The 23,965-nt window shown below is 41.5% G+C and overlaps 2 protein-coding genes across 2 annotated transcripts in view; one reads left to right on the forward strand and one right to left on the reverse strand.

Moving 5' to 3' along the window:
- LOC115191710 (methylcytosine dioxygenase TET2) overlaps positions 1–10,125 on the forward strand; it is a 59,907-nt gene extending 49,782 nt beyond the window's left edge. The window contains exons 6-10 of the mRNA XM_029749560.1: positions 4,857–5,007; positions 5,127–5,216; positions 5,686–5,823; positions 6,033–6,390; positions 6,902–10,125. Of these exons, the coding sequence (XP_029605420.1) occupies positions 4,857–5,007; positions 5,127–5,216; positions 5,686–5,823; positions 6,033–6,390; positions 6,902–8,316 (2,152 nt within the window). The 3' untranslated portion in view covers positions 8,317–10,125. The remainder of the gene's footprint in view (positions 1–4,856; positions 5,008–5,126; positions 5,217–5,685; positions 5,824–6,032; positions 6,391–6,901) is intronic.
- Positions 10,126–13,147: 3,022 nt separating this feature from the next.
- LOC115191712 (inorganic pyrophosphatase) lies at positions 13,148–21,464 on the reverse strand. The gene is made up of 12 exons (XM_029749561.1): positions 21,211–21,464; positions 18,400–18,464; positions 17,668–17,712; positions 17,497–17,550; positions 16,780–16,899; positions 15,835–15,921; positions 15,177–15,303; positions 14,554–14,681; positions 14,246–14,331; positions 13,927–13,996; positions 13,747–13,786; positions 13,148–13,587 (listed from the first exon to the last, which is right to left on the reverse strand). The coding sequence occupies exons 1-12, from the start codon at positions 21,383–21,385 to the stop codon at positions 13,559–13,561; spliced, it is 1,026 nt and encodes a 341-aa protein (XP_029605421.1). The 5' UTR covers positions 21,386–21,464; the 3' UTR covers positions 13,148–13,558.
- Between the last annotated feature and the right edge of the window lie 2,501 nt (positions 21,465–23,965).

Here is a 23,965-nt window from a genome sequence, read left to right on the forward strand (position 1 = left end):
GTTCAGTGTACAACTTCAAATTGAATATAATACCTGAAAACAAACTAACTGACAACCAGACATGACACACACTAGCTAGGCATTTGATCAGTTGATACACCATAATATTAAAGGCCAGCTTGTCCCGGTCCTGATACCAATGAACAGAACAGCTCATTCACACACTCCCTTCTGTTGTCTCCTGGGTAGCTTCACTTTACAATACCCTGAACCCTATCTGGGATGAGTTACCTGGAGGTGAATTATTGATAGTTGAAGGCTATTCAACCCAACCCGTGATGAGAGGAAGTGATCCCACTTACCATGTCATAGCGTTGTTTGTGACAAAGTTTGCCCAAAGCTGGTCCACCAGAATCATCCTACACTCAGTCAGTTAGACATTCTAATGCTTTATCCCTCTGTGTCTAGCCTGGTCTCCGATCTGTTTGTGCTGTCTTGCTAACTCCTATGGTTATTTGTTGGCATGACAAGGACCATTCACAGGAGTTGCCAAGACAGCACAAACAGATCTGGGACCAGGCTATTCCATGTATAACATAGCTAACTAATTTAGTTCTCCAAAGCGTTGTGTTTGTGGCTACACTGTCATGTAGAACAGCTTGTTCTAGTCAATGCACACAATGACTGCATTAACTATTCTACTGACAGCATCTGTCTCAACCTCTCAAACAGCAGGTGTAATGTCTGCACTCTACAGGAGCGCATGTGTAATGGTGTTACGGTTTGATGTAATGTCATTCACCGTGTCATCAAACAACTGCCGATAGTATACTATGAATGCACCCCCTGCTAGCCAAAATCGACATGCTATTTTCCTTTTACCATGTTGTTCACATAGGCATGGGACATAAGGTGGACAGGCTTAACTGCAGGTTTCCAATGTAATTTTTCACTGCTAGGCTGACTCATAAGTAAAAGTTATAGGAGTTTCTTTGTGTGCTCGAAACTACACTTTCCCACTGGGAAGCGATGATTAGCTCCTATATAAATCTCAATTATCCATACTTACGTATTCGCTATTACAATTATATTTGACTTAAGATATTGGGAGTATACAGTTGAAGTGGGAAGTTTACATACACTTAGGTTGGAGTCATTTTAAAACTAGTTTTTCAACCACTCCACAAATGTCTTGTTAACAAACTATAGTTTTGGCAAGTCGGTTAGGACATCTACTTTGTGCATGACACAAGTAATTTTTCCAACAATTGTTTACAGACAGATTATTTCACTTAGAATTCACTGTATCACAATTCCAGTGGCTCAGAAGTTTACATACACTAAGTTGACTGTGCCTTTAAACATCTTGGAAAATTGCAGAAAATTGTGTCATGGCTTTAGAAGCTTCTGATAGGCTTATTGACATCATTTGAGTAAATTGGAGGTGTACCTGTGGATGTATTTCAAGGCCTACCTTCAAACTCAGTGCCTCTTTGCTTGACATCATGGGAAAATCAAAAGAAATCAGCCAAGACCTCAGAAAAAAAAATAAAAATAAAGCCAGACTACGGTTTGCAACTGCACGTGGGGACAAAGATCGTACTTTTTGGAGAAATGTCCTCTGGTCTGATGAAACAAAAATAGAACTGTTTGGCCATAATGACCATCATAATGTTTGGAGGAAAAAGGGGGAGGCTTGCAAGCTGATGAACACCATCCCAACCGTGAAGAACGGGAGTGGCAGCATCATCTGGTGGGGTGCTTTGCTGCAGGAGGGACAGGTGCACTTCACAAAATGGATGGCATCATGGTGAAGAAAAATGATGTGGATAAATTGAAGCAACATCTCAAGACATCAGTCAGGAAGTTAAAGCTTGGTCGCAAATGGGTCTTCCAAATGGACAATGCCCCAAGCATACTTCCAAAGTTGTGGCAAAATGGCTTAAGGACAACAAAGTCAAGGTATTGGAGTGGCCATCACAAAGCCCTGACCTCAATCCTATAGAAAATTTGTGGGCAGAACTGAAAAAGCGTATGCGAGCAAGGAGGCCTACAAACCTGACTCAGGTACACCAGCTCTGTCAGGAGGAATGGGCCAAAATGTACCCAACTTATTGTGGGAAGCTTGTGGAAGGCTACCCAAAACGTTTGGCCCAAAGTTAAACAATTTAAAGGCAATGCTACCAAATACTAATTGAGTGTATGTAAACTTCTGACCCACTGGGAATGTGATGAAAGAAATAAAAGCTGAAATAAATAATTTTCTCTACTAATATTCTGACATTTCACATTCTTAAAATAAAATAGTGATCCTAACTGACGTAAGACATGGAATTTTTAATTGGATTAAATGTCAGGAATTGTGAAAAACTGAGTTTAAATGTATTTGGCTAAGGTGTATGTAAACTTCCGAATTCAACTGTACGTAATAAAAAAAATGTGGAATGGTAACCGTACCACCTGGTATTTGGAAATGTATAAATTCACAGCAATGTGTTTGATTATGAAATATTTATACACAGGATTTAAACCAAGCCTATGACAATAAATAGTAGGTGTTGATTAAGGGTTTTGACAAATGTACTTCTAGGAGGGAGCACTTGGTAAATCTAGCATGGAGTTTTATGAATAGCATTCAATGAGTTGTTCCTCTTATCCTTGTTGTTAAGGAGTACATGTGCCTGATATAAAGGAGTTGTTTCTCTTGTCCTTGTTGTTAAGTAGTACATGTGCCTGATATAAAGGAGTTGTTCCTCTTGTCCTTGTTGGTTAGGAGTACATGTGCCTGATATAAAGGAGTTGTTCCTCTCATCCTTGTTGTTAAGGAGTACATGTGCCTGATATAAAGGAGTTGTTTCTCTTGTCCTTGTTGTTAAGTAGTACATGTGCCTGATATAAAGGAGTTGTTTCTCTTGTCCTTGTTGTTAAGGAGTACATGTGCCTGATATAAAGGAGTTGTTTCTCTTGTCCTTGTTGTTAAGGAGTACATGTGCTGATATAAAGGAGTTGTTCCTCTCGTTCTTGTTGTTAAGGAGTACATGTGCTGATAAAAAGGAGTTGTTCCTCTCATCCTTGTTGGTTAGGAGTACATGTGCCTGATATAAAGGAGTTGTTCCTCTCGTCCTTGTTAAGGAGGACATGTGCGTGCCAGCGGTATAAATGCAATATGCAACAATATCGAAGATTTTACTGAGTTACAGTTCATAGAAAAACATCAGTCAATTGAAATAAATTCCTTAATCTATGGATCTATGGATCATAGGCCCACCCACTGGGGAGCCAGAACCAGACAGAGATACTCCCCCCCCACCCTCAGATGATCCCGCAGGGGAAGAAGCCGGATGTGGAGGTCCTGAGCTGGCTTGGTTACACGTGTTTTGCGGCTGTGAGGACGGTTAGACGTACTGCCAAAATCTTTAAAACGACGTTGGAGGCGGCTTATGGTAGAGAAATCAACATTCAAGAGAAATGAACATTAAATTCTGTGGAATTAGCTCTGTTTGACATTCCTGCAGTCAGCATGCCAATTGCACGCTCCCTCAACTTGAGACATCTGTGGCATTGTGTTGTGTGACAAAACTGCACATTTTAGATTGGCCTTTTATTTCCCCCAGTACAAGGTGCACCTGTGTAATTATCATGCTGTTTAATCAGCTTCTTGATATGCCACACCTGTCAGGTGGATGAATTATCTTGGCAAATGGGAAATGCTCACTAACAGAGATTTAAAAAAAAAATTGTACACAACATATTAGAGAAATAAGCTTTTTCTGCATATGGAACATTTCTGGGATTTTTTATTTCAGCTCATGAAACATGAAACATAAACACTTTACATGTAGCGTTTATATTTTTGTATAATAGCATGGCCTATTGGTTAGAGCGTTGGGCCAATAACCGTAACGTCGCTGGTTGGAATCCCAGAGACGACAAGGAGAAGAATCTGTTGATGTGCCTTTAAGCAAGGCACTTCAGCTTAAGATCTAAGATCGTGGTTGATAATGGCAGACCTTGGCCATGACATCACTCTCTTAGGATGTCTCAGGGAAAATTTGCATATGCAAAAAAACACATTTTCAATACTGTGTGAAATAGGACAAATATAAGTTCCCACCAAATATACTGAACAAAAATGTTAATGTAAAGTGTTGGTGTCATGAGCTGAAATAAAAGATCCCAGAAATGTTCCATATGCACAAAAATCGTATTTCTCAGAAATAATTGCACAAATTTCTTTATGTCCCCGTTAGTGAGCATTTCTCCTTTGCGAAGATAATTCATCCATCAGGTGTGGCATATCAAGAAGCTGAATAAACAGCATTATCTTTACACAGGTGCACCTTGTTCTGGGGACAATAAAAGGCCACTCTAAAATGTGCAGTTTTGTCACACGACACAATGCCACAGATGTCTCAAGTTTTGAGGGAGTGTGCAATTGCCATGCTGACTGCAGGAATGTCCACCAGAGCTGTTGCCAGAGAATTGAATGTTGATTTCTCGACCATAAGCTGCCTCCAACGTCATTTGCAGAATTTGGCAGCATGTCCAACTGGCCTTACAACCCGCAGACCACGTATAACCATACCTCCACATCCGACTTCTTCACCTGCACTATCATCTGAGGCCAGCAGGGCAGCTGATAAAACTGAGGAGCATTTCTGTCTGTAATAAAGCCCTTTTGTGGGGAAAAACATTCTGATTGGCTGGGCCTATGCCCTCCCAGGCCCACCCATGGCTGCACCCGTGCCCAGTCATGTGAAATCCATAGATTAGGGTTTATGAATTTATTTCAATTGACTGATTTCTTTATATGAACTATAACTCAGTAAGATTGTTTCAATTGTTGCATGTTATTTTTATATTTTTGTTAAGTATAATTATATAACGGAGTTATTCCTCTCATCCTTGTTGTTTAGGAGGACGTGTGCGTGCCAGGGGCTGGACCCAGAGGCCTGTGGCGCTTCCTTCTCCTTCGGCTGTTCCTGGAGCATGTACTACAACGGCTGCAAGTTTGCAAGGAGCAAAATCCCACGCAAATTCAAGCTAACTGGGGACGACCCGAAAGAGGTGAAACATACAGTACATACTGTATTAATAAACATATTTATTTAGTGTTACTCTAATTATGCATTGCCAGTCATCAAAACAAAGCTACACTGAAATAATGTGTTTTGCTTCTCTATCAGGAAGAAAGGCTGGAGCAAAACCTTCAGAATCTGGCAACCCTAATGGCCCCCACATACAAAACCCTGGCACCGGATGCCTATCAAAACCAGGTAAGGATTTCTGGGCAGCCTCCATGTAACTCAACACAAGCTTTAAAAAAAATCCTACCCATGGTTAATTTAAAGGGGCTATATCCCCAACAGGAGGCTTTAAATTAAATTATTTATTAGCTTGAACAGTGATAAGTTCCATTTAGTGAGACTGATTTTTATGTTCGTAACATAAACCCTATGGGAATCCATGTCTTCTCTTTGCACTGAGGGTCGTGTTCAGTGGGGCATGCCGTAGCAAAATGTTTTGGAACCGCAGACGAAAATCTGTGTTCATTGGACAAGTTCAAGTTGTGCCTCCATTTTTCAAAACATTTAACTGAACACAACCCTAGTATTTCTGTGACATACTGGTACTTAACCCAGTAACCCACATTCTCTTAACGCCAGATAGAACCACTTATCTACACTAGTATAGTGACTCGCCTGTCTGCAGACAGTGACTAACTCCCATATTGTTCATCCACAGGTGGAACATGAGCAAAGGGCGCCAGACTGCCGTCTGGGAAAGGGGGAGGGGCGACCTTTCTCCGGGGTCACCGCTTGTATGGACTTCTGTGCTCATGCTCACAGAGACCTCCACAACATGCAGGGGGGCAGCACTGTGGTAAGCCAACATCTAAATATGCTAATACAGTATCAAATGTTTAAATTTGCTATAAAAAAAAAAGAAATACAAAAATAATACTGCAGTAAACAGGAGATGCCTCTTCCCAGTGGATATTCAGATGTAAATAAAATAACACTAGTCAAAACATTTGTAAAAAGCAAACAGAGCACTCAAGCTTGTCTCTTCCAATCCACCATCTATCCCAGGTGTGCACGCTAACCAAGGAGGACAACCGCCAGATCGGGAAGATTCCGGAGGACGAGCAGCTCCATGTGCTGCCCCTTTACAAGGCCTCGCCAACGGACGAATTTGGCAGTGCAGAGGGCCAGCAGGAGAAGATCAAGACGGGCGCCATCCAGGTGCTCAATGCCTTCCGCCGCCAGATCCGCATGCTCTCCGAGCCCGCCAAGTCCTGCCGGCAGAAGAAGCTGGACGCCAAGCGGGCTGCCGCAAACAAGAACGCCGGGGGACCGGACACGCCTTCGAAGGCGGAGAAAGCCCTACAGGCCAAGCTGAAATCTAGTAGCACTTATGAGAGCATAGCTCAGAGCACTCCTGGGACAGGTGGGTGGAGATGTACACCGTGTAGTAGGGTTCAGACAAAAGACGCTAATGTAGGAGGACTAGTGATATTTTAGAATAGAAGACACAAACGATACTGTTGTTCTCCTACGCACTTTCTAGCATTCCATCAGCCTCTAAAAGATTGAATCTTTATAGATCGATCAACATGCGTCCTTGGCATCATCTTGTATAATGACTGGTGATATCGTACACAGTCAGTCTACACTATTTCTTAGCATTTTATAAGTTATGCTTAGGGCCCTGTGTTTTGTCACATTACTTGGATTTTAACTTTTCATTTAAAGCTTTTTCATCAAACTGTCCCATTTTATGTCAGATGGTGCAGCACCATCCTCAGACAATTACTTGCATTTTTGGTGTAATTCTAATTTCTGGAAAATATTTAAAATAAAGATAAAAATCTAGGTCATGTGACATGATCAGCCAAAACAGCAGGCCCTAGTTATGCTGCCTGTTTCTAAGATGTGTTTCCATCGCTCTCTTCTCCTAGGTCTAAATCCAGGCACCATGGGAACGACCCCCCAGCCACCAGGTCAGCCGCCAGGCGCCCAACTCCAGCAACAGCAGCACCAGAACGCCCTTCACGCCTTCCCTGGCTCCCCCCATCCAGCCAGCCCCTACGCCCGCTTCCCCAACCACCCCGGCCCTTTTCAAAGCACTTCCAAGCCAGGTAGCATGTACCCCCAGCCACCAGCCTCAGCAAGCTCTTACCCCTCCCCTTTGCACTTACCCACCTCTTACATGAATGGGTCAAATCCACCAAGCTCTTATTCCAGCCCCATGACTCCAGGTAGCCCCTACCCGGGTTACCAGTGTAACGGAGGTACGCCCTTAGACAATTACCACCCTTACTACACCTCGAACCCAAAGCACCTGGACATGTACCGGCAACAGAGGCCAGGAGCGCTTTACCCCGACATGCAGCAGCAGTATGGTGCGCACCAACGCTATGGGGTCAACTACCCTCCGCGGTATGGTGAGCCCGGTTTACAGATCAATGGTTACAGCAACTGTAGCAGCATGAGGTCCGGCATCCACCCCATGAGCCCCTACGGTCCCCCCTCGTACGGTCCGAGCGGTGCCCCCGACGCCCAATACCTGGATGCCCTCTCCAGGCCGCCCTCAGCCCACCACCCAGGGCTGGACTATGCAGCAGCAGTAAGCAAAGGCAATCAGTTTGGTGGTTACCCTAACCCCTACCTCTCCCAGAGCACCAAAATGTTCCCCCCGGGCGGCCCCCAGGACCCCTTCTGTATGCAAGTCAAGACCGAGATGGGTCTCCAAAGCCCGTGCATGACACCCACACAACCAGGGTTCCCAGGGCTCCCCAACGAACACCTCCACGGGGGTTCCCCCATGATCAAGCAGGAGCCCAGGTCGGGCCCGCCAACGCCCACCACACCCAAGGAGAAGCCGGCCATGTGGTCCGACAACGAGCACAACTTCCTGGATCCAGAGATCGGCGGGGTGGCTGTGGCACCCAGCCACGGCTCCATCCTCATCGAGTGTGCCAAACGGGAGATGCATGCCACCACGCCGCTAAAAAACCCCAAACGCAACCACCCCGCTCGCATCTCCCTGGTGTTTTACCAGCACAAGAACATGAACGAGGCGAAGCACGGCCTGGCACTGTGGGAGGCCAAGATGGCCGAGAAGCAACGGGAGAAGGATGAGGACGCCGAGAGGAACGGGGCCGAGGGCATCACAGTGACGCCCAGCAAGAGCACTAAGAAGGGAGCGAAGAGGGAGCACCCGGAGCTGTCGGAGCAGCAAGGAGAGCCTCCGTATAAGCGCTTCATCCAGACCCTCATGGAGAGGTCCATGTCGTGCACCACAAACACCTACGTCAACACGTCGCCCTACGCTTTTACCAAGGTCACAGGGCCGTACAGCCGCTTCATCTAGACAAGAGATATTCATACTGTTCTGTAGGGTTCCCTCATGAGGAATAACACTGAGAATTAAAACTCATGGTGCTATACTGACGGTGCTATCTTAAAACCTCAAGCTGAAGCACCACTAGCCTCAAAACACAGAGCATCCTCTCTCTCCCTACGGTAAGCAACAGTGTCAGAAGAACACACAGCGTGGGTGGAGAAGGAACTTGATCAATTTAAAGTCGTACCACGTTATAGAGTACATCAGGTTTGTCACCTCTTGAAAGTTCGGACCTTACCGATTGGTTGGTTGACCCCCCTCTACTAAGGAAGTATTTATTATCTGGTTACTTTTACAAGATACACACTGTTAACATTTCTCGGGTGCTTTGCAGGTCCAATACATCAGGACTTCTATATTTACTGGAAACAATGTTTTTTTTGGTGGCTTTCATTTTCTAATTAAGCGTTTAAACATTATTTTTTTATATATAATCTTGACATACTGTAAAAAAACCACTGAACTTTGTGGACACACCACAATAACGGTGCTAAAAGTGGAGCGTGTCTTTATGTTACAGTTTTGTTCAAATGTCTTCATGTTTGAACCAAATCAGTGTGCATAGATAAACGCGTTTCTCCAGATGATTTGTGTGAAAATGGATGAAACTGAAAATACTGTACGAAATCGACAAAATATCATCAGCGGAAAAAAAAGCACTTTTGATATTGAAGGTAAAATATTTTGATAATACCTTCAGATCAGATGATTGTTGCAAAAACGTCTACAGTTACGACAAAGGAATTATTTTCTAGACATGAAATTGATAGATTTATCACAAAAACTTGATTTAAATTACTGTAGCCTACCTGTAAAACAGTAAGAATATCATGCCAATCTAATTTTACATTTTACTTTCTGGTGCTTTCAGTTTCACAATTGTTATCATGTCCTTTACATTGTAAATCGAGACATTCTAAAAAGGTGCATTTTTAGACGGTAATGTTTCAACAACAAAAAATGTGATTCTCGCATATTCTCTCAAGGGTTATTTACTTTGTCAGCAACTGTTTCAGAGTTCTTGACCACAGGTTCACAGAAAAAAACTGAATTGTGGCTATATTACGTGTTGTCATGCGACTGTTGTGTTTTGTGAACATGTTCCTTACCTTCCTTTGGTGTAGGACATGAAACAGGGTTAGCTCATATGTCAGTATCCCGGTTTCAAAGGCAGCTGGCTTGCTGTGGTTGATCTTTAAATAACTGTAATCTAGTTGTATGATAAAAGATTAGATTTGTACAGTAAATTAATTACTCTTTTTTTAACGCTTTAGGATTTTAGTGTTGTAAAGAAAAGTTATATTTCTTTGGGTTTGAACTGATTTTAATTACATATGGTGCTACTCAACTTGCTATGCGAACATATAATGTGAGACCCTAGGGGCGTTGAGAAGGCTAATGAATGATGTACAGTTAAAGTACCTACTTGCCATATACCTCAGAACTAGTTTGGCAATATTACAGGAGCATGATACAAAGACATTTCCTTCTCCTTCCTTTGTCACTTTCAAAAAAAGTTAACTACAATAACAGACTTCAGGCCACCACCAAGGCTGAGTTCATTGCTTACTGCTTTCTTCATGCTCGATCTACTAGGAAGAATTACTTGAACTTTAAGCTTTGATATAATAGCAAAATCAGGGATATTTCAACTCATTTCTGTACATTCATCTAGTTTTCCTCTCATTCAGCGATTTGCCTCCATCTTGAATCCCAATGAATTACTTACAGTACCAGTCAAAAGTTTGGACACAACTACTCATTCAACCAAAAAAAGTGTGAAAAAAAATCTAAATATATTTTATATAGCCACCCTTTGCCTTGATGACAGCTTTGCACACTCTTGGCATTCTCTCAACCAGCTTCATGAGGAAGTCACCTGGAATGCATTTCAATTAACAGGTGTGCCTTGTTAAAAGTTAATTTATGGAATTTCCATATTATGACAAGAACAGCTCAAATAAGCAAAGAAAAATGACAGTCCATCATTACTTTAAGACATGAAGGTCAGTCAATCCGGAAAGTTTCTTCAAGCGCAGTCGCAAAAACCATCAAGCGCTATGATGAAACTGGCTCTCATGAGGACCGCCACAGGAAAGGAAGACCCAGAGTTACCTCTGCTGCAGAGGATAAGTTCATTAGAGTTACCGGCCTCAGAAATTGCAGCCCAAATAAATGCTTCACAGAGTTCAGGTAACAGACACATCTCAACATCAACCGTTCAGAGGAGACTGCGTGAATCAGGCCTTCATGGTCAAATTGCTGCAAAGAAACACTACTAATGGACACTAATAATAATAAGAGACTTGCTTGGGCCAAGAAACATGAGCAATGGACATTAGACCAGTGGAAATTTGTCCTTTGGTCTGATGAGTCCAGATTTGACTGTTTGGGTTCCAACCGCCGTGTCTTTGTGAGATGAAGAGTAGGTGAATGGATGATCTCTGCATGTGTGGTTCCCACCATGAAGCATGGAGGAGGATGTGTGATGTGGGGGTGCTTTGCTGGTGACACTGTCTGTGATTTTCTTAGAATTCAAGGCACACTTAACCAGCATGGCTACTACAGCATTCGGCAGTGATACGCCATCCCATCTGGGTTGGGCTTAGTGGGACTATCATTTGTTTTTCAACAGGAAAATGACCCAACACACCTCTAGGCTGTGTAAGGGCTATTTGACCAAGGAGAGTGATGGAGTGCTGCATCAGATGATCTGGCCTCCACAATCATCCGACCTCAACCCAATTGAGATGGTTTGGGATGAGTTGGACCACAGAGTGAAGGAAAAGCAGCCAACAATGGCTCAGCATATGTGGGAACTCCTTCAAGACTGTTGGAAAAGCATTCCAGGTGAAGCTGGTTGAGAGAATGCCAAGAGTGTGCAAAGCTGTCATCAAGGCAAAGGGTGGCTACTTTGAAGAATCTAAAATATATTGATTTGTTTTACACTTTTTTGGTTACTACGTGATTCCATGTGTTATTTCATCGTTTTGATATCTTCACTATTATTCTACAATGTAGAAAATAGTCAAAAATAAAGAAAAACCCTTGAATGAGTAGGTGTGTCCAAACTTTTGACTGGTACTGTATACACACACCCTTAAAAAGGCACTCGCACATCTGAGCTATCTTTGTTGCAAGTGCACGGTAACAGTTGAGATGAGAAAAAAGAAGAAACCCACACACTGCTCTTGCTAGTATCACCGCTCTTTATTAAGGTTCATGTATCAGCCTCAAGGCTTGTCAGAGCTTTAGTCAGAGCCATCTGATGAAGGCCTTGAGGCTGATACGTAAAGCTTAATAAAGAGCGGTGATACTAGCAAGAGCAGTGTGTGGGTTTCTTTTTCCCCTCATAAATACACACTTAGAAAACACAAAACTAAACTTTATCAGCAAAAATATGGAATTGACGACCTGCGTTTTTTTTTGTTGTACTTATGCTTTAGCTAGTAGATTGGTGGTATACTTTTGAAGTAAATTTGAACACATAATATGCACTGAATTGACTAAAGGGAAAGTATGGCATTGACAAGGTAAAGAGCGATACGTTCGCTTTTACTGTGAGGCAAGACCAGGGCAGTTATGATGCTAGATGATGACGCACATTTGTGTGCCTGTGTATAGTTTAATAGTGAAATGTATTTATAACCACTAAACAATTATATTACGATTATCTTTCTCTCCATTTGATTTTAATGATATGAGGAGTCAACGGTTATTTCTGAGTGACAACCCCCCACTCTAACATTTATACTATCGTTTTCCCAAAGCACTTCCTTTCTTTTTTCAGAAAAAAAACAATGTAATAAAATATTACAAAACATTTTATTTAAGATAAGAAAATCAGTAGATTATTGTAAATGTGTTTAAAATAAATTATGCCACATTGTACATACCATGTGTTTTGTATTACGGAAATACAATTGTTGATTTTTAATAACAACCTACTATTGTAATATGTTAAAAGGTGTAGGTTTATTGTAATTTTGTCAAATGTACCCATGGCCCATGTTTCTATCAGCAATCTTCTTTCAAATCTATCTTTTAGTCTTTTCCAGGTTCACAGGACGCTCAGTTAGATAATGTTCCTGGGTTTTGTAGATTGCCACACTCACTGTCAAAAAACAGCAATGTTTACAGCTCTAAGGTTCCTGTTAGCTCAAGTCACTTAATAGTTTTTGTAAAGGATTGCAGTTTCTGTGAAAAAAAAGAATAGATCATTTTAATGTTGAATTTCAGTGTACAGGACCCAGCGACAGTAGCAGGTTGTGGTTGTGAAAAGGAGTGTCTGAGACATAGCGGGTGATGAGCATAGCCATACTTGAAAAGCTTCAGAGTGTTGGAGTGTGATTCAACATTACTTGAATGACTTTGAGCTTGACTAACGCACGAGAGTGCACAGCTCTTATGTTAAGCTAGCAGTTTAATGTACACGTGTTGGTATTTTGCAGTTCGAGACACTAAAGTTTTTAAAACGTTTTGTTATTTTCTGCCTCCGTCTTTTTTTATTACTGCTTCCCTTGTTACCCTTTAAGGTTGGTATGCTAAAAATGGAATTAAGAACGTTATAATGCTGTAAGTATTGTAATGTACTGAATGCAGTTTATTTGAAAGCTGTTTATGATATCATTCCTGATATTGCTGAGATGTGGGTGTTTTTAATAAAATTTATATTTATTTAAAGCACGTTTTTAAGTTTCACATCTAGTTGTCATTTGAATTTGAGTGGTTCAAATATTTATTTTGGTCTGGATGTTTGTGTGTGGAAATGTTGTTAATGTCAATCAAAGGCACACCATTCGTCTCACACCTGGATGCTTTTATTTATCAAAAGAAGGTGGATCGAACCAGTGGATCGAACCATTGGATACCTTACAAAGAAAACGGTGCAAATGTAGTTTTCGAATTGAGAAATTATGAATATCAAATAACGCGTTCTTATTTCAATAGCATACAACCCATTACTGAAATGCATTTTGGCACTTTTAAATAAAATACAATAGGCCTGTCTGTCTGTACAAGAACATCAGTCTCAAACATAATGCAATAAAACATGATAATCGTTTACAAATTTAGATGGGAATAACCAAATCAGCTGAATACTAAAACATTTGCAGTAAAAATAGAAAAAATACAGTACTTGAAGTGCTTCATTTGAATATTGGACAAAAGTTCTCAGCTTTTTACGTCGCAGGACTTCACTCCAGAATCACTTGGAAAGGAAATGCCACTTGTCCACTGTAACAGACAATAGTGGATATCAATGTGACATTAAAAAAGGGAATGTAATATATACACATATATAATATGAATATATGCATTTCTTATTTCTTGTCAATTCAATCATGTGGCTAAAATGGGTCTCATTGTCAAGCAAGTCAGTCACTTGAAAAATACCTTCTGCAGATACAGGAAGTGCCTCGCCACCAGCAGGAGCCTAAGGAGGAAGCACAGGATATGATGTCACAAGACCATCAGATCCAAACGCGATACTAAGAATGTTCCTGACGACATTGCTTGAAAACACAAAGCTTAGTTGTAGTTACAACACACACAGAGCTGAATTGATATTCTCACCGATTTTACCACATTGCAGGCGTCCTCCCCAGTGAATTTGAAGGGGCTCTCGCAGACAGAGACGTTTTTACTGTTGTTAAAGAAGAAACTTAGGTCATTATCTAGAAAAATCAACAACACATAATGCAGGCTTATTGTAATTTCATAAGGGGTGCTGGGGGGCTGTTAGCTTACCGACCACATGAGCAGTGTATTATGTGTAACGTAGGATGAATCTGAAACACACACACACACACACAAAAAAACACACACACACACACACACACACCCTGGTGGGCTAACACACCCTGCTGGGATAACACACACACACGCTCCTCACCAATCTATCTCGCCACCATTAGTCTGCTTCTGCACCAGTGCCCTCCAGTGCTCGTGAGTGGACTTAATGACCTCCACAGCAAAGTCCTAAAGAGGAGGAGGAATGGAGGGAGGGAGGGAGACAAAGGACAATAGAAAGAAACTAATCATTTGCTATCCCTGGGGAAGGGACTGCACCATCAGAGTCCCTCCTATTAAAGTAACTACCATGGCACTGGACTGGAACACTTTCAGGAAAATAGTACGATATATACCAGCTATTACGCTTTAATATATAGTATGTGGCCCTAATGGAGAAACTCTATGTACCTTGTCTTTGAACTGTCCATTGAACGCAAACTGGTTTTCGGGCTTGCCGTCTGGCACCTTGTATTTTTTAAACCAGTCGACCGTGGCCTCCAAATGACCTGATCTGCTTTTGCGGACATCCTCGATACCTGAGGAGAATACAAGAGAGCACACTGTGATTCTAAACATATGCTGGTCCTGTGTGGCTCAGTTGGTAGAGCATGGGGCTTGCAATGCCAGGGTTGTGGGTTCGATTCCCATAGGGGACCAGTATATGACAAATGTGTGCACTCTGGATAACAACGTCTGGATAAGTCACTCTGGATAACAGCGTCTGCTAAATTACAAAAATGTAAAATACTGGGATCAAACACACTAGGTCAATGGATACTGTGCTACGGATAATGTGTCTAAGGCTGGGTTTACACAGGCAGGCCAATTCTGATCATTTTTCCACTAATTGGTATTTTGACTAGTCAGATCCAATCTTTACACATCAGATCGTTTTCAAAACTGATTGGTCAAAAGACCAAATCTTTTTATCACTATTTGATTGAATTGGGCTGCCTGTGTAAACGGAGACTAATATGTGTGCGACGTGTTGAAAATGTCTACTACAACAATGACAAGTTCCTAAGACTGACTGTTAAGGCTGGAGGCCTCTGGGTCGTCAGCGTTGATGGCTATCAGCTTCCAGTCCGTCTCTCCCTCGTCGATCATGGCCAGGACCCCCAGCACTTTCACCTGGATCACCTGACCTGGGGAACACACCTGCAGGACACAGGTAAGAAGACAGACAACTCCTCAGATAAAAGTACAATATATATGACATGTTCTTTATTAACATGTATTACATTATACGTTCTACTTTATATACATATTATAAACTGGGTGGTTTAAGCTCTGAATACTGATTGGCTGACAGCTGTGGTATTTCAGACTTTATACCATGGGTATGACAAAACATTTATTTTTACTGCTCTTATTATGTTGGTAACCAGTTTATAATAGCAATAAGACACCTCGGGGGTTTGTTGTATATGGCCAATATATCATGGCTAAGGGATGTATACAGGCACTGTGCGTTGCGTCGTGCGTAAGGACCGCCCTTAGCCATGGTATACTGGCCATATACCACACCTCGTCAGGCCTTATTGCTCAATTATAATATGGTCTAGACACATATTGTTTGTAAATTAACTATTAACTGACTAAATTAACTTTCATACATACATACATACATACATACAAGTAATGTTATTATTCTTGGATATGATTTAGCCAAAGTCTAGACAGTCTTACCAGCGTGCCGATTTCACAGACGTCTATGGGGTCATTGTCACCGCAGCACTTGGTGTCCTTGTCCGTGTGGTTCGGGTCTTCCCATGTCTGTTTCAACACGAGAAGAGACAGCGCTAACAACATTAGCCCTGTAAACACTTTGTTTGTATACCGTAGTTTTGTGAGATGAACTGTCAAATTTGTCGAGACGACCACAGTGCATCTTTCTCAGCCAGTGGGGAGGGCAGCAGACAATAATAATAAGTAATGGGCAAATCAATGATGTCCGCGGGCAGGCTGCTTAATGCACTCGTATATGAAAACGCTCAGGGCCACACGCTGTGGATTTCCCCAACAAGATCCATTTTACGAATTGTGAAGTGTTTTCCATGTATCCGCCTGTATTAGTCAATTACTTTGGCCAAATCAATACTGCCGGAGGATGAAAGAAGAAATGCATTACTGGCAGTCGAGTTTCCACTGAGACGTTCTAGTGTTTTCCGCTGAAGGACTAGCGAATAGGGTTAACAATGGGATAGACGTCCATTTAGAATCTCTCCAGTTGTTGATTTTGTTCAACTCCGGAAGAAAACAGAGGGATGGTGAAATACGTAACACGACAGAAGGATGATCAACTCCGTAACAAGAGAACACTGTAACGCAACAGAAGGATGATCAACTCCGTAACAATATAACACCGTAACGCAACAGAAGGATGATCAACTCCGTAACAATATAACACTGTAACGCAACAGAAGGATGATCAACTCCGTAACAATATAACACTGTAACGCAACAGAAGGATGATCAACTCCGTAACAATATAACACCGTAACGCAACAGAAGGATGATCAACTCCGTAACAAGAGAACACTGTAACGCAACAGAAGGATGATCAACTCCGTAACAAGAGAACACCGTAACGCAACAGCGGGATGATCAACTCAGAGGTGACAGAGGTCTCACCTGTGGGAGCGCCCCGTAGTTCCAGATGTAACCTTTATGAGGAAACACGTTGGCCACGTATCGGAGTTTGCCCTTCTTCACATCCTGCTTGATCGGGTTCAGTGGTTCCTTGGTTGCAATCTAAAAGAAAGATGCATAATTAACACACGATGACAGTCTAAACTCGGGTCAGCAGTTTACCAGCTTAAGAGAGACAGTGACATCAGAAGGGCATCCATTTTAAAATCCTCATAAAATAAATAGTACCCACAAACCCAGTTTGCACTTTCATTGTCCTCTACTATTCCATCAGCTGCCACTGCTGGAGACCTTGAGATGACCTTTCCATCAACTTCCAAAGTTCACACAGCTCCAGCTCTCTCTCCCTCTGCCTGAAGTGCTTAAATATCATTAACAAGATGCCTGGTGCAAGGACATCATTATAAATGAAGGGAAGATGATATTTATAGGACCTTTCTTTTTAAGACAGATGCATTATTCATCTATTGTCTGGCTGTTTCTAGTCAAAGACCAGTGTGCTAGCACGTCAGAAAGCTCTCAACGATGTTTGGATCAGTCAAAATAGAGCTCGGCCAACGAGGGACGACAAACCTCGGACAAAAGTCGACCGCCTTTCTTTATGCCGGTGGTTGTCTCAAATTCTCTTGTATATGGACACACCATAGTATTAGATGAATACTTAAAGTAACATTGACAGGCTCCCAAAACAATACTTGCCTCCATTTTGGCATTGGACCATCGAGGTACCTCCACAACCATGTTATACAGAACCTGTAAAACAAAATATGAACTATATCAAAGATAATATAATCAAGGCGTTCAGCATTCATTAAAGAGATTCAATTGTTTTGCTTTGTTTGTAGTAGAGATGTCAGCATGAGCAAATACCTCATTGTCATTCTTCTTCAGTTTTTTAGATGGCACATCCTTTTCCTTCAGTAAGACACAAATGACATTAATAATAAAGACATATTTGGTAGACCTACACAATATCTGACATCACATACGAGGTTCCAGACACTAATAGTAGACTGACAGGAAAAATCCCCAGCAAGTGAGGTGCTACAAAATGGCTAGACATTTGCAGGCCACCTTACTATTGACAAACCCGCTGAGAAGTATGTGTAACCTTTACATATTCAATAAACATATTTCCTTGTCAGATAAAATCATGCTTTTTCAGAGATTTTCTGTCTAAGCCAGGGGTGTCAAACTCATTCCAAGGAGGACCGAGTGTCTGCGGGTTTCTGTTTTTAGCTTTCAGTTAAGACCTAGACAACCAGATGAGGGGAGTTCCTTACTAAATCAGTGACCTTAATTCATCAATCAAGTACAAGGGTGGAGCAAAAACCCGCTGACACTCAGCCCTGCTTGGAATGAGTTTGACACGTGGTCTTAGCACTTGAACGCACCAAAAATCAATGGCAATGTATGTGGCTTCTGTTTGAAAATGCCTGCCTAAAAGGTTCCATACTCACACCCATTATAATTTCCACATGCAAAAAGGAAATATGGAAACATTGTCCCTTGCATCACATAGACCGGTTTCATAAAAGCTACAACAACCAAGTAAGAATAGACTCAGATTGAACAAAATGTGTAGCACCATCGAGAGCATACCTGATCTCCATCGGCGATAAGTGGAATATCATGAAAGGGAGAGATGTATTTCCCGTCAGAGGTTTCTAGAAGAAAACAGAAGCGCATGCAAAGTAAATTGACTGACGTACTGTATTCATTCTCAAACCTTTCTGGAACTGTTGATATACCGCAAGTGCTTGATGCAACATTTATAGTGTTACTAGGTGCCAGTGGCGGTCGGTGCCGTTTAAGATGAGGGAGGATTTTTCTTTATCTAGGCAAGTCAGTTAATAACAAATTCTTATTTACAATGATGGCCTACCCCGGCCAAACCCTAACAACGCTGGGCCAATTGTGCACCGCCCTATAGGACTATCAATCACGAATCGAACCAGGGTCTGTAGTGACGCCTCTTGCACTGAGATGCAGTATCTTAGACCGCTGCGCCACTCGGGAGCCTGACATTTTTTGAGGATGATAATTTTTTTTATGAACATGGCCTTTTCTATTACAGCATATTGGATTCACCCAACTCAATGTAACATCGATAAGTTTAGGCTATACATGACTCAAACTTTCCCTGTGACCATCATGAGGCTGCTACAACCTAGCCAATGAACAAAAGTTTACAACGCAGATCATTTTGAGTAATCAAGGTGACAGACAGTGACACATTCAATACTGCCTTGCACACTCTTGCCTGCATCTAGCTGATCTAGGGAGTAATCATTAGTCCAACAGTCACAAATGTGAATTTTTATTGGACAAATTCAGTTATTTTTTTATCCCCGTTCCGTTTGCTTCCGTTTAAGAAATGTTTCTCAACAGAATCAGCGTAATGAATACACCCGATCACACAGAAACAGTTCACTTTCATAACACCCACATAAAAACAGCATGATCCCATTGCTGTTTGTTTGTATATAATTCCTTCTCGCAACTATCTACACGCTCTCCTCCTCTCATCTTTTCCCTTCGCTTATGGACTTTAGTGCACAACACATCAGCTGTCTGTGACCAGGCAAAATAATCTTTCCAAGCTAAACCTTCATATCATGACCACTATAACCGCTACACACAGCCTACATCCTTGTCATGTCACAGTCAACATAGCGACTAGAACTAACGCGTAAACCTGCTAGCTACAATCATGCAGTACACTGTACAGTCAGAAAGCAGTTTAGCAGTTACACTGGAGGATGTACCCAATGTACCCAGAGGAGGATGTGAACTAGCTGTCCTCTGGCTACACCATGGTGCTACCCTACAGAGTGCTGCTGAGGCTACTGTAGACCTTTATTGCAGAACTGTGTTTTAAAGTCAATTATTTGGTGACATGTGAATGTATTTAGTATAGTATCTAAAAATTGATAACTTTAATGTTTCACTATTTTTATTGAAATTCACTGAGGACGGGACCTTCCACTGGTAGGTACAGAAAATGTAAGCTCCCTACACAGTCAAATGTAGCACTGCAATGCAATAGTGTTCCACTTTAACGCTTCAAAAAGGTTAACTCCACCCCTTTTCAACCACATTTTCATTATCTCCGGCACAATACCAGTGTCAACGTGTGAAAACTGAGCATTTCTATGTTTTGTAGGAAACAAATATAGAAAGTTAGTTCTACCGATGACACGATCAAAAGTTAATATTTGCGGTGATGTGAGGAGAAATAAAATATCCTCTATTGGAAAATCACTTTTTTACTTTTAAATCCTACCCTGTGATGTCACAGAGAAGCATTGTTTTAGGACCTTTCTTCCTATCTTTTTAAGCACAGGTCATAGTAACACGCTGTTTTCACATGTAGAAACGAGTTCGGTGATGGAGATGTTGAAAATGGCAGAATTGCCCCTTTAAGTAACTAATCTGGCACCCATCAAAACCCGGGTTAACCCCAACCCATTGACCTGGATTAGGGCAATGTGTTCTAACAAGCAAAATGCATAGCTGCCATTAAATCACCACCTATGGGGTTAAATCCCTTAGGCAAAGGGCATTTGCCCGACGTTACCCAATTTTCTACATCATCCAGATAACAATAATGTAAACATTTTAAACCAATAGGTATGGCCAGACTCGCTCGCTCTCTGTAAATGAGTGCATTTCTTATCATCCCATAGTACACGGGTGAAGGAGTTCACACTAAAGACAACATGCCCTACCCCCTCAATGGTTATAACTGTCAGGCGGGTGACTGTATATGGACCGAGGTCCACAAAGTAAATGTAAAACCGAATACCCCATCAATGTCTTCTGCAATTAAAACGTTCAACGGGGACCCGTCTTTAAACCTGCCATTGTTAATGTCACACTGGAACAAATTTTAACAACCCATATATACCCATAGAAAGAAAATAGTATTTCAAATTTGACTTAATTATATATCAGTCCTGTACTGTAATGTGACAGCCTACCAGCCAGACCGTATAAAAAGCGAAAACGGATTACTTTGTGGCGAATAGTAACAAGTCTTCACCAATGACAGAACACGTGACAAAGGTTAAAGGGTACGGCAACATTGTAGTCACCAAAACATGTCCTTTCAAAATTCAAGAGCTCTGTAAATTGAAAGTGTTGCAGCTAATCATATTTAAATATAGCGTTTTTAATCCAACAACATGTTAGACCTATTATTATGGATGTTTTTCAGTCAAAACACATCTCACACTTGAAATGTGTAGAATGCAACCATACCGCGCGGCCATAATTGTAAGTTCCCAAACCAGCTGTGAATATGTATCCTTAGCTAATACCGTACCATTTACCCTAACTAACGGCCACGTTTTGGTAATCGGTGAAGGAAAGAGCTACCGTGTCTTGCATGGTGGTTGGCTAATGACTTACTAAAATATATCCTGTAGTCAGAGGAGTTCGGTCGTCCTCGCTCTTCGGTTTGATAATGCATCGTTTTTATCAGATGTGAGGTAATTTCTTGTGTGACAAGCTCGCTTTTAAAGGCAGTATGCGAACCAAGAAATGCCGATGTGTACCATAGCGAAGAGCGCAGAAGCAAACGCATTATAGCGGCTTCTTTTCATTTAGTTCCTGCTTCCCGTTGAGTATTTCCCCACGTCGGTGCTGCGTTGCTCCTGAATGTGTTCCTACCTTATCGTTTACCGCCCCCTATCTTCAGCCAAGGTCATTCCTCAAGGGAAGGAGAACATGGAAGACGCAGGAGACCTTTGCCAAAAGAAAATGGCTAACATCCATCAATGGGAGAATGTAGACTTGTCTTGTGTTACTGACTGTGTTGGTCGACGTGGTCTGGTCTGTTGATGTGTTGAATCACATTTTTGTTTGTAATAGTGAATACAGTGCAGCCAAGGCAACCCCTGTTCAACATTACAGACATGGGCACTAATTGGGCCCAAATACTCATGCAATCACTTTCTCATCCTCAAGTGATATGTGCAGCTATTGACAAACCATTGATGATTGGTGGTATTACCTTATTTTTCTTTGATTACAAAGATCTCTTCAACAACAAAAAATATGACTATTTATAACACACTACATGACCTTTGAGAGGTGCTGAACTCTGACCTTGGGGGGGCTTCTTGAGGTCAATGTCAGAGTAGATGGTGAGCTCACTAAATTGTTCCTGCATAGCATGAAAACGTTATGCGGGTTGGCCCTGTTCACCGCCATCTTGGAAAAGGTCACAGACTGATATTAATAAAAAATATATGGGCTAGATTTTTTTTTTTAAGTACAATAAAAAATACAATTACAGACATGGGGTCTTCATTACGCCTATTCTGTTGCAAAACATTTGTTTTTTCATAATTACACATTATTAAGTGGGTGGTTCGAGCCCTGAATGCTGATTCGCTGAAAGCCACAATAGCAATAAGGCACCTCGGGTGTTTGTGCTATATGGCCAATATACCACGGCTAAGAGCTGTATTCAGGCACTCTGCATTGCGTTGTGCGTAACAACAGCCTTAGCTGTGGTATATTGGCCATATACCACACCCCCTCGTGCCTTATTGCTTAAATAACACATTCATACCATTTCATTCCACAATGGTAGTTTCTTAGGCTATATTGTAGGCTAATGTCCAGTTTTCCTTAAAGCTGTGACACTGACAACTCCAGACCGTTCAAATCCTCAGCAGCCAATCTTCTAGCTGTCTAATCTGCCCACTAGTTTATGAACCTCCTTCAAGCGATGGGGCCCTCCTTATGGCCACTATGGTAACGGCCCTATCTGGCTTTGTAGCGCCCTAGCTTTTGTGTTTCTCATCTCTAGCACATCCTGAATGGTGTAATGGTTCTGGAAGCTAGTAATTAAGCTGGCGAAGCCACAGAGACCAAAGTCCTTATCTGCTGTTTTTGTGCCCAGCTAGCGTTCTTCGATAAACAAACACCCACACCAGCCATTTCAGCGTTTCTCCCTCCCCTCAGTCTTCTTTTATTGTCATATTGCCTCGCAGGTTGTTCAAACAAAAGATGCACACATCAGGGCTATAAACACCAGCGGGTGGTAGGCTAAACTGCACCCGTCCTTGGTTTGAAATCTCAAAGTGTATCCATGTTCATAAATAGACTATTGATGTACACAAACACAATCACACACATACATAAACAGATATGGACATTTCTTTGCAGGTTTTAAAGCTTATTCCCTGCTGTTCTACACATTTTGTCATGAGGTACAGAGAACATTTTGCAGTATTAAAGAACATTTTCTTACAATTCTATACATTTTGCCATGTCTAATGTGTATTCATGTGATATTTCAGTGACTCAAACATTACAACAAAATCTTTGGGATAAAAAAAACCTACAGTAGCTAAAAAATGTTAGCTGACATGGGCTAGTTGATCTGGACATTTCTGACAAGTTATAAATATCTCTCTAATGTATGCAATGACTGACATACTGTAACATTTACATTTTTTACATTTAAGTCATTTAGCAGACGCTCTTATCCAGAGCGACTTACAAATTGTAACAAGAAGATTCTACTAGTGCATTCTACTATTAACATTTCAAGAGTAAGTTGGAAGCCAGACTGAGTTCCTAATTGTTTTTTTTGTTTTTTTTAAGTCTTTATGCTCAAAGGGATATTCAATGTCTGCTTTTTTATTTTTACCCATTTACCAATAGGTGCCTTTCTCTGCAAGGAATTGGAAAACCTCCTTGGTCTTTTTGGATGAATCTGTGTTTGAAATTCACTGCTCGACTGATGGACCTTACAGATAATTGTACGGTGCCTTTGGAAAGTATTCAGACCCCTTGACTTTTTCCACATTTTGTTACGTTACAGCCTCATTCTAAAATATATATATTTTTTAAAACCTCAGCAATCGGCACACAATACCCGAGAAATGAGAAAGTGAAAATAGGTTATTATAATTTATAAAAAATAAACATAAATACCTTATTTACGTAAGTATTTAGACCCTTTGCTATGAGACTTGAAATTGAGCTCAGGTGCATCCTGTTTCCATTGATCATCCTTAAGATGTTTCTACAACTGATTGGAGTCCACCTGTGATAAATTCAATTGATTGGACATGATTTAGAAAGGCACACACCTCTCTATGTAAGGTCCCACAGTTGACAGTGCATGTCAGAGCAAAAACCAAGCCAT

Source organism: Salmo trutta, chromosome 4 (assembly GCF_901001165.1).
Source record: "Salmo trutta chromosome 4, fSalTru1.1, whole genome shotgun sequence".
NCBI lineage: Eukaryota > Metazoa > Chordata > Actinopteri > Salmoniformes > Salmonidae > Salmo > Salmo trutta.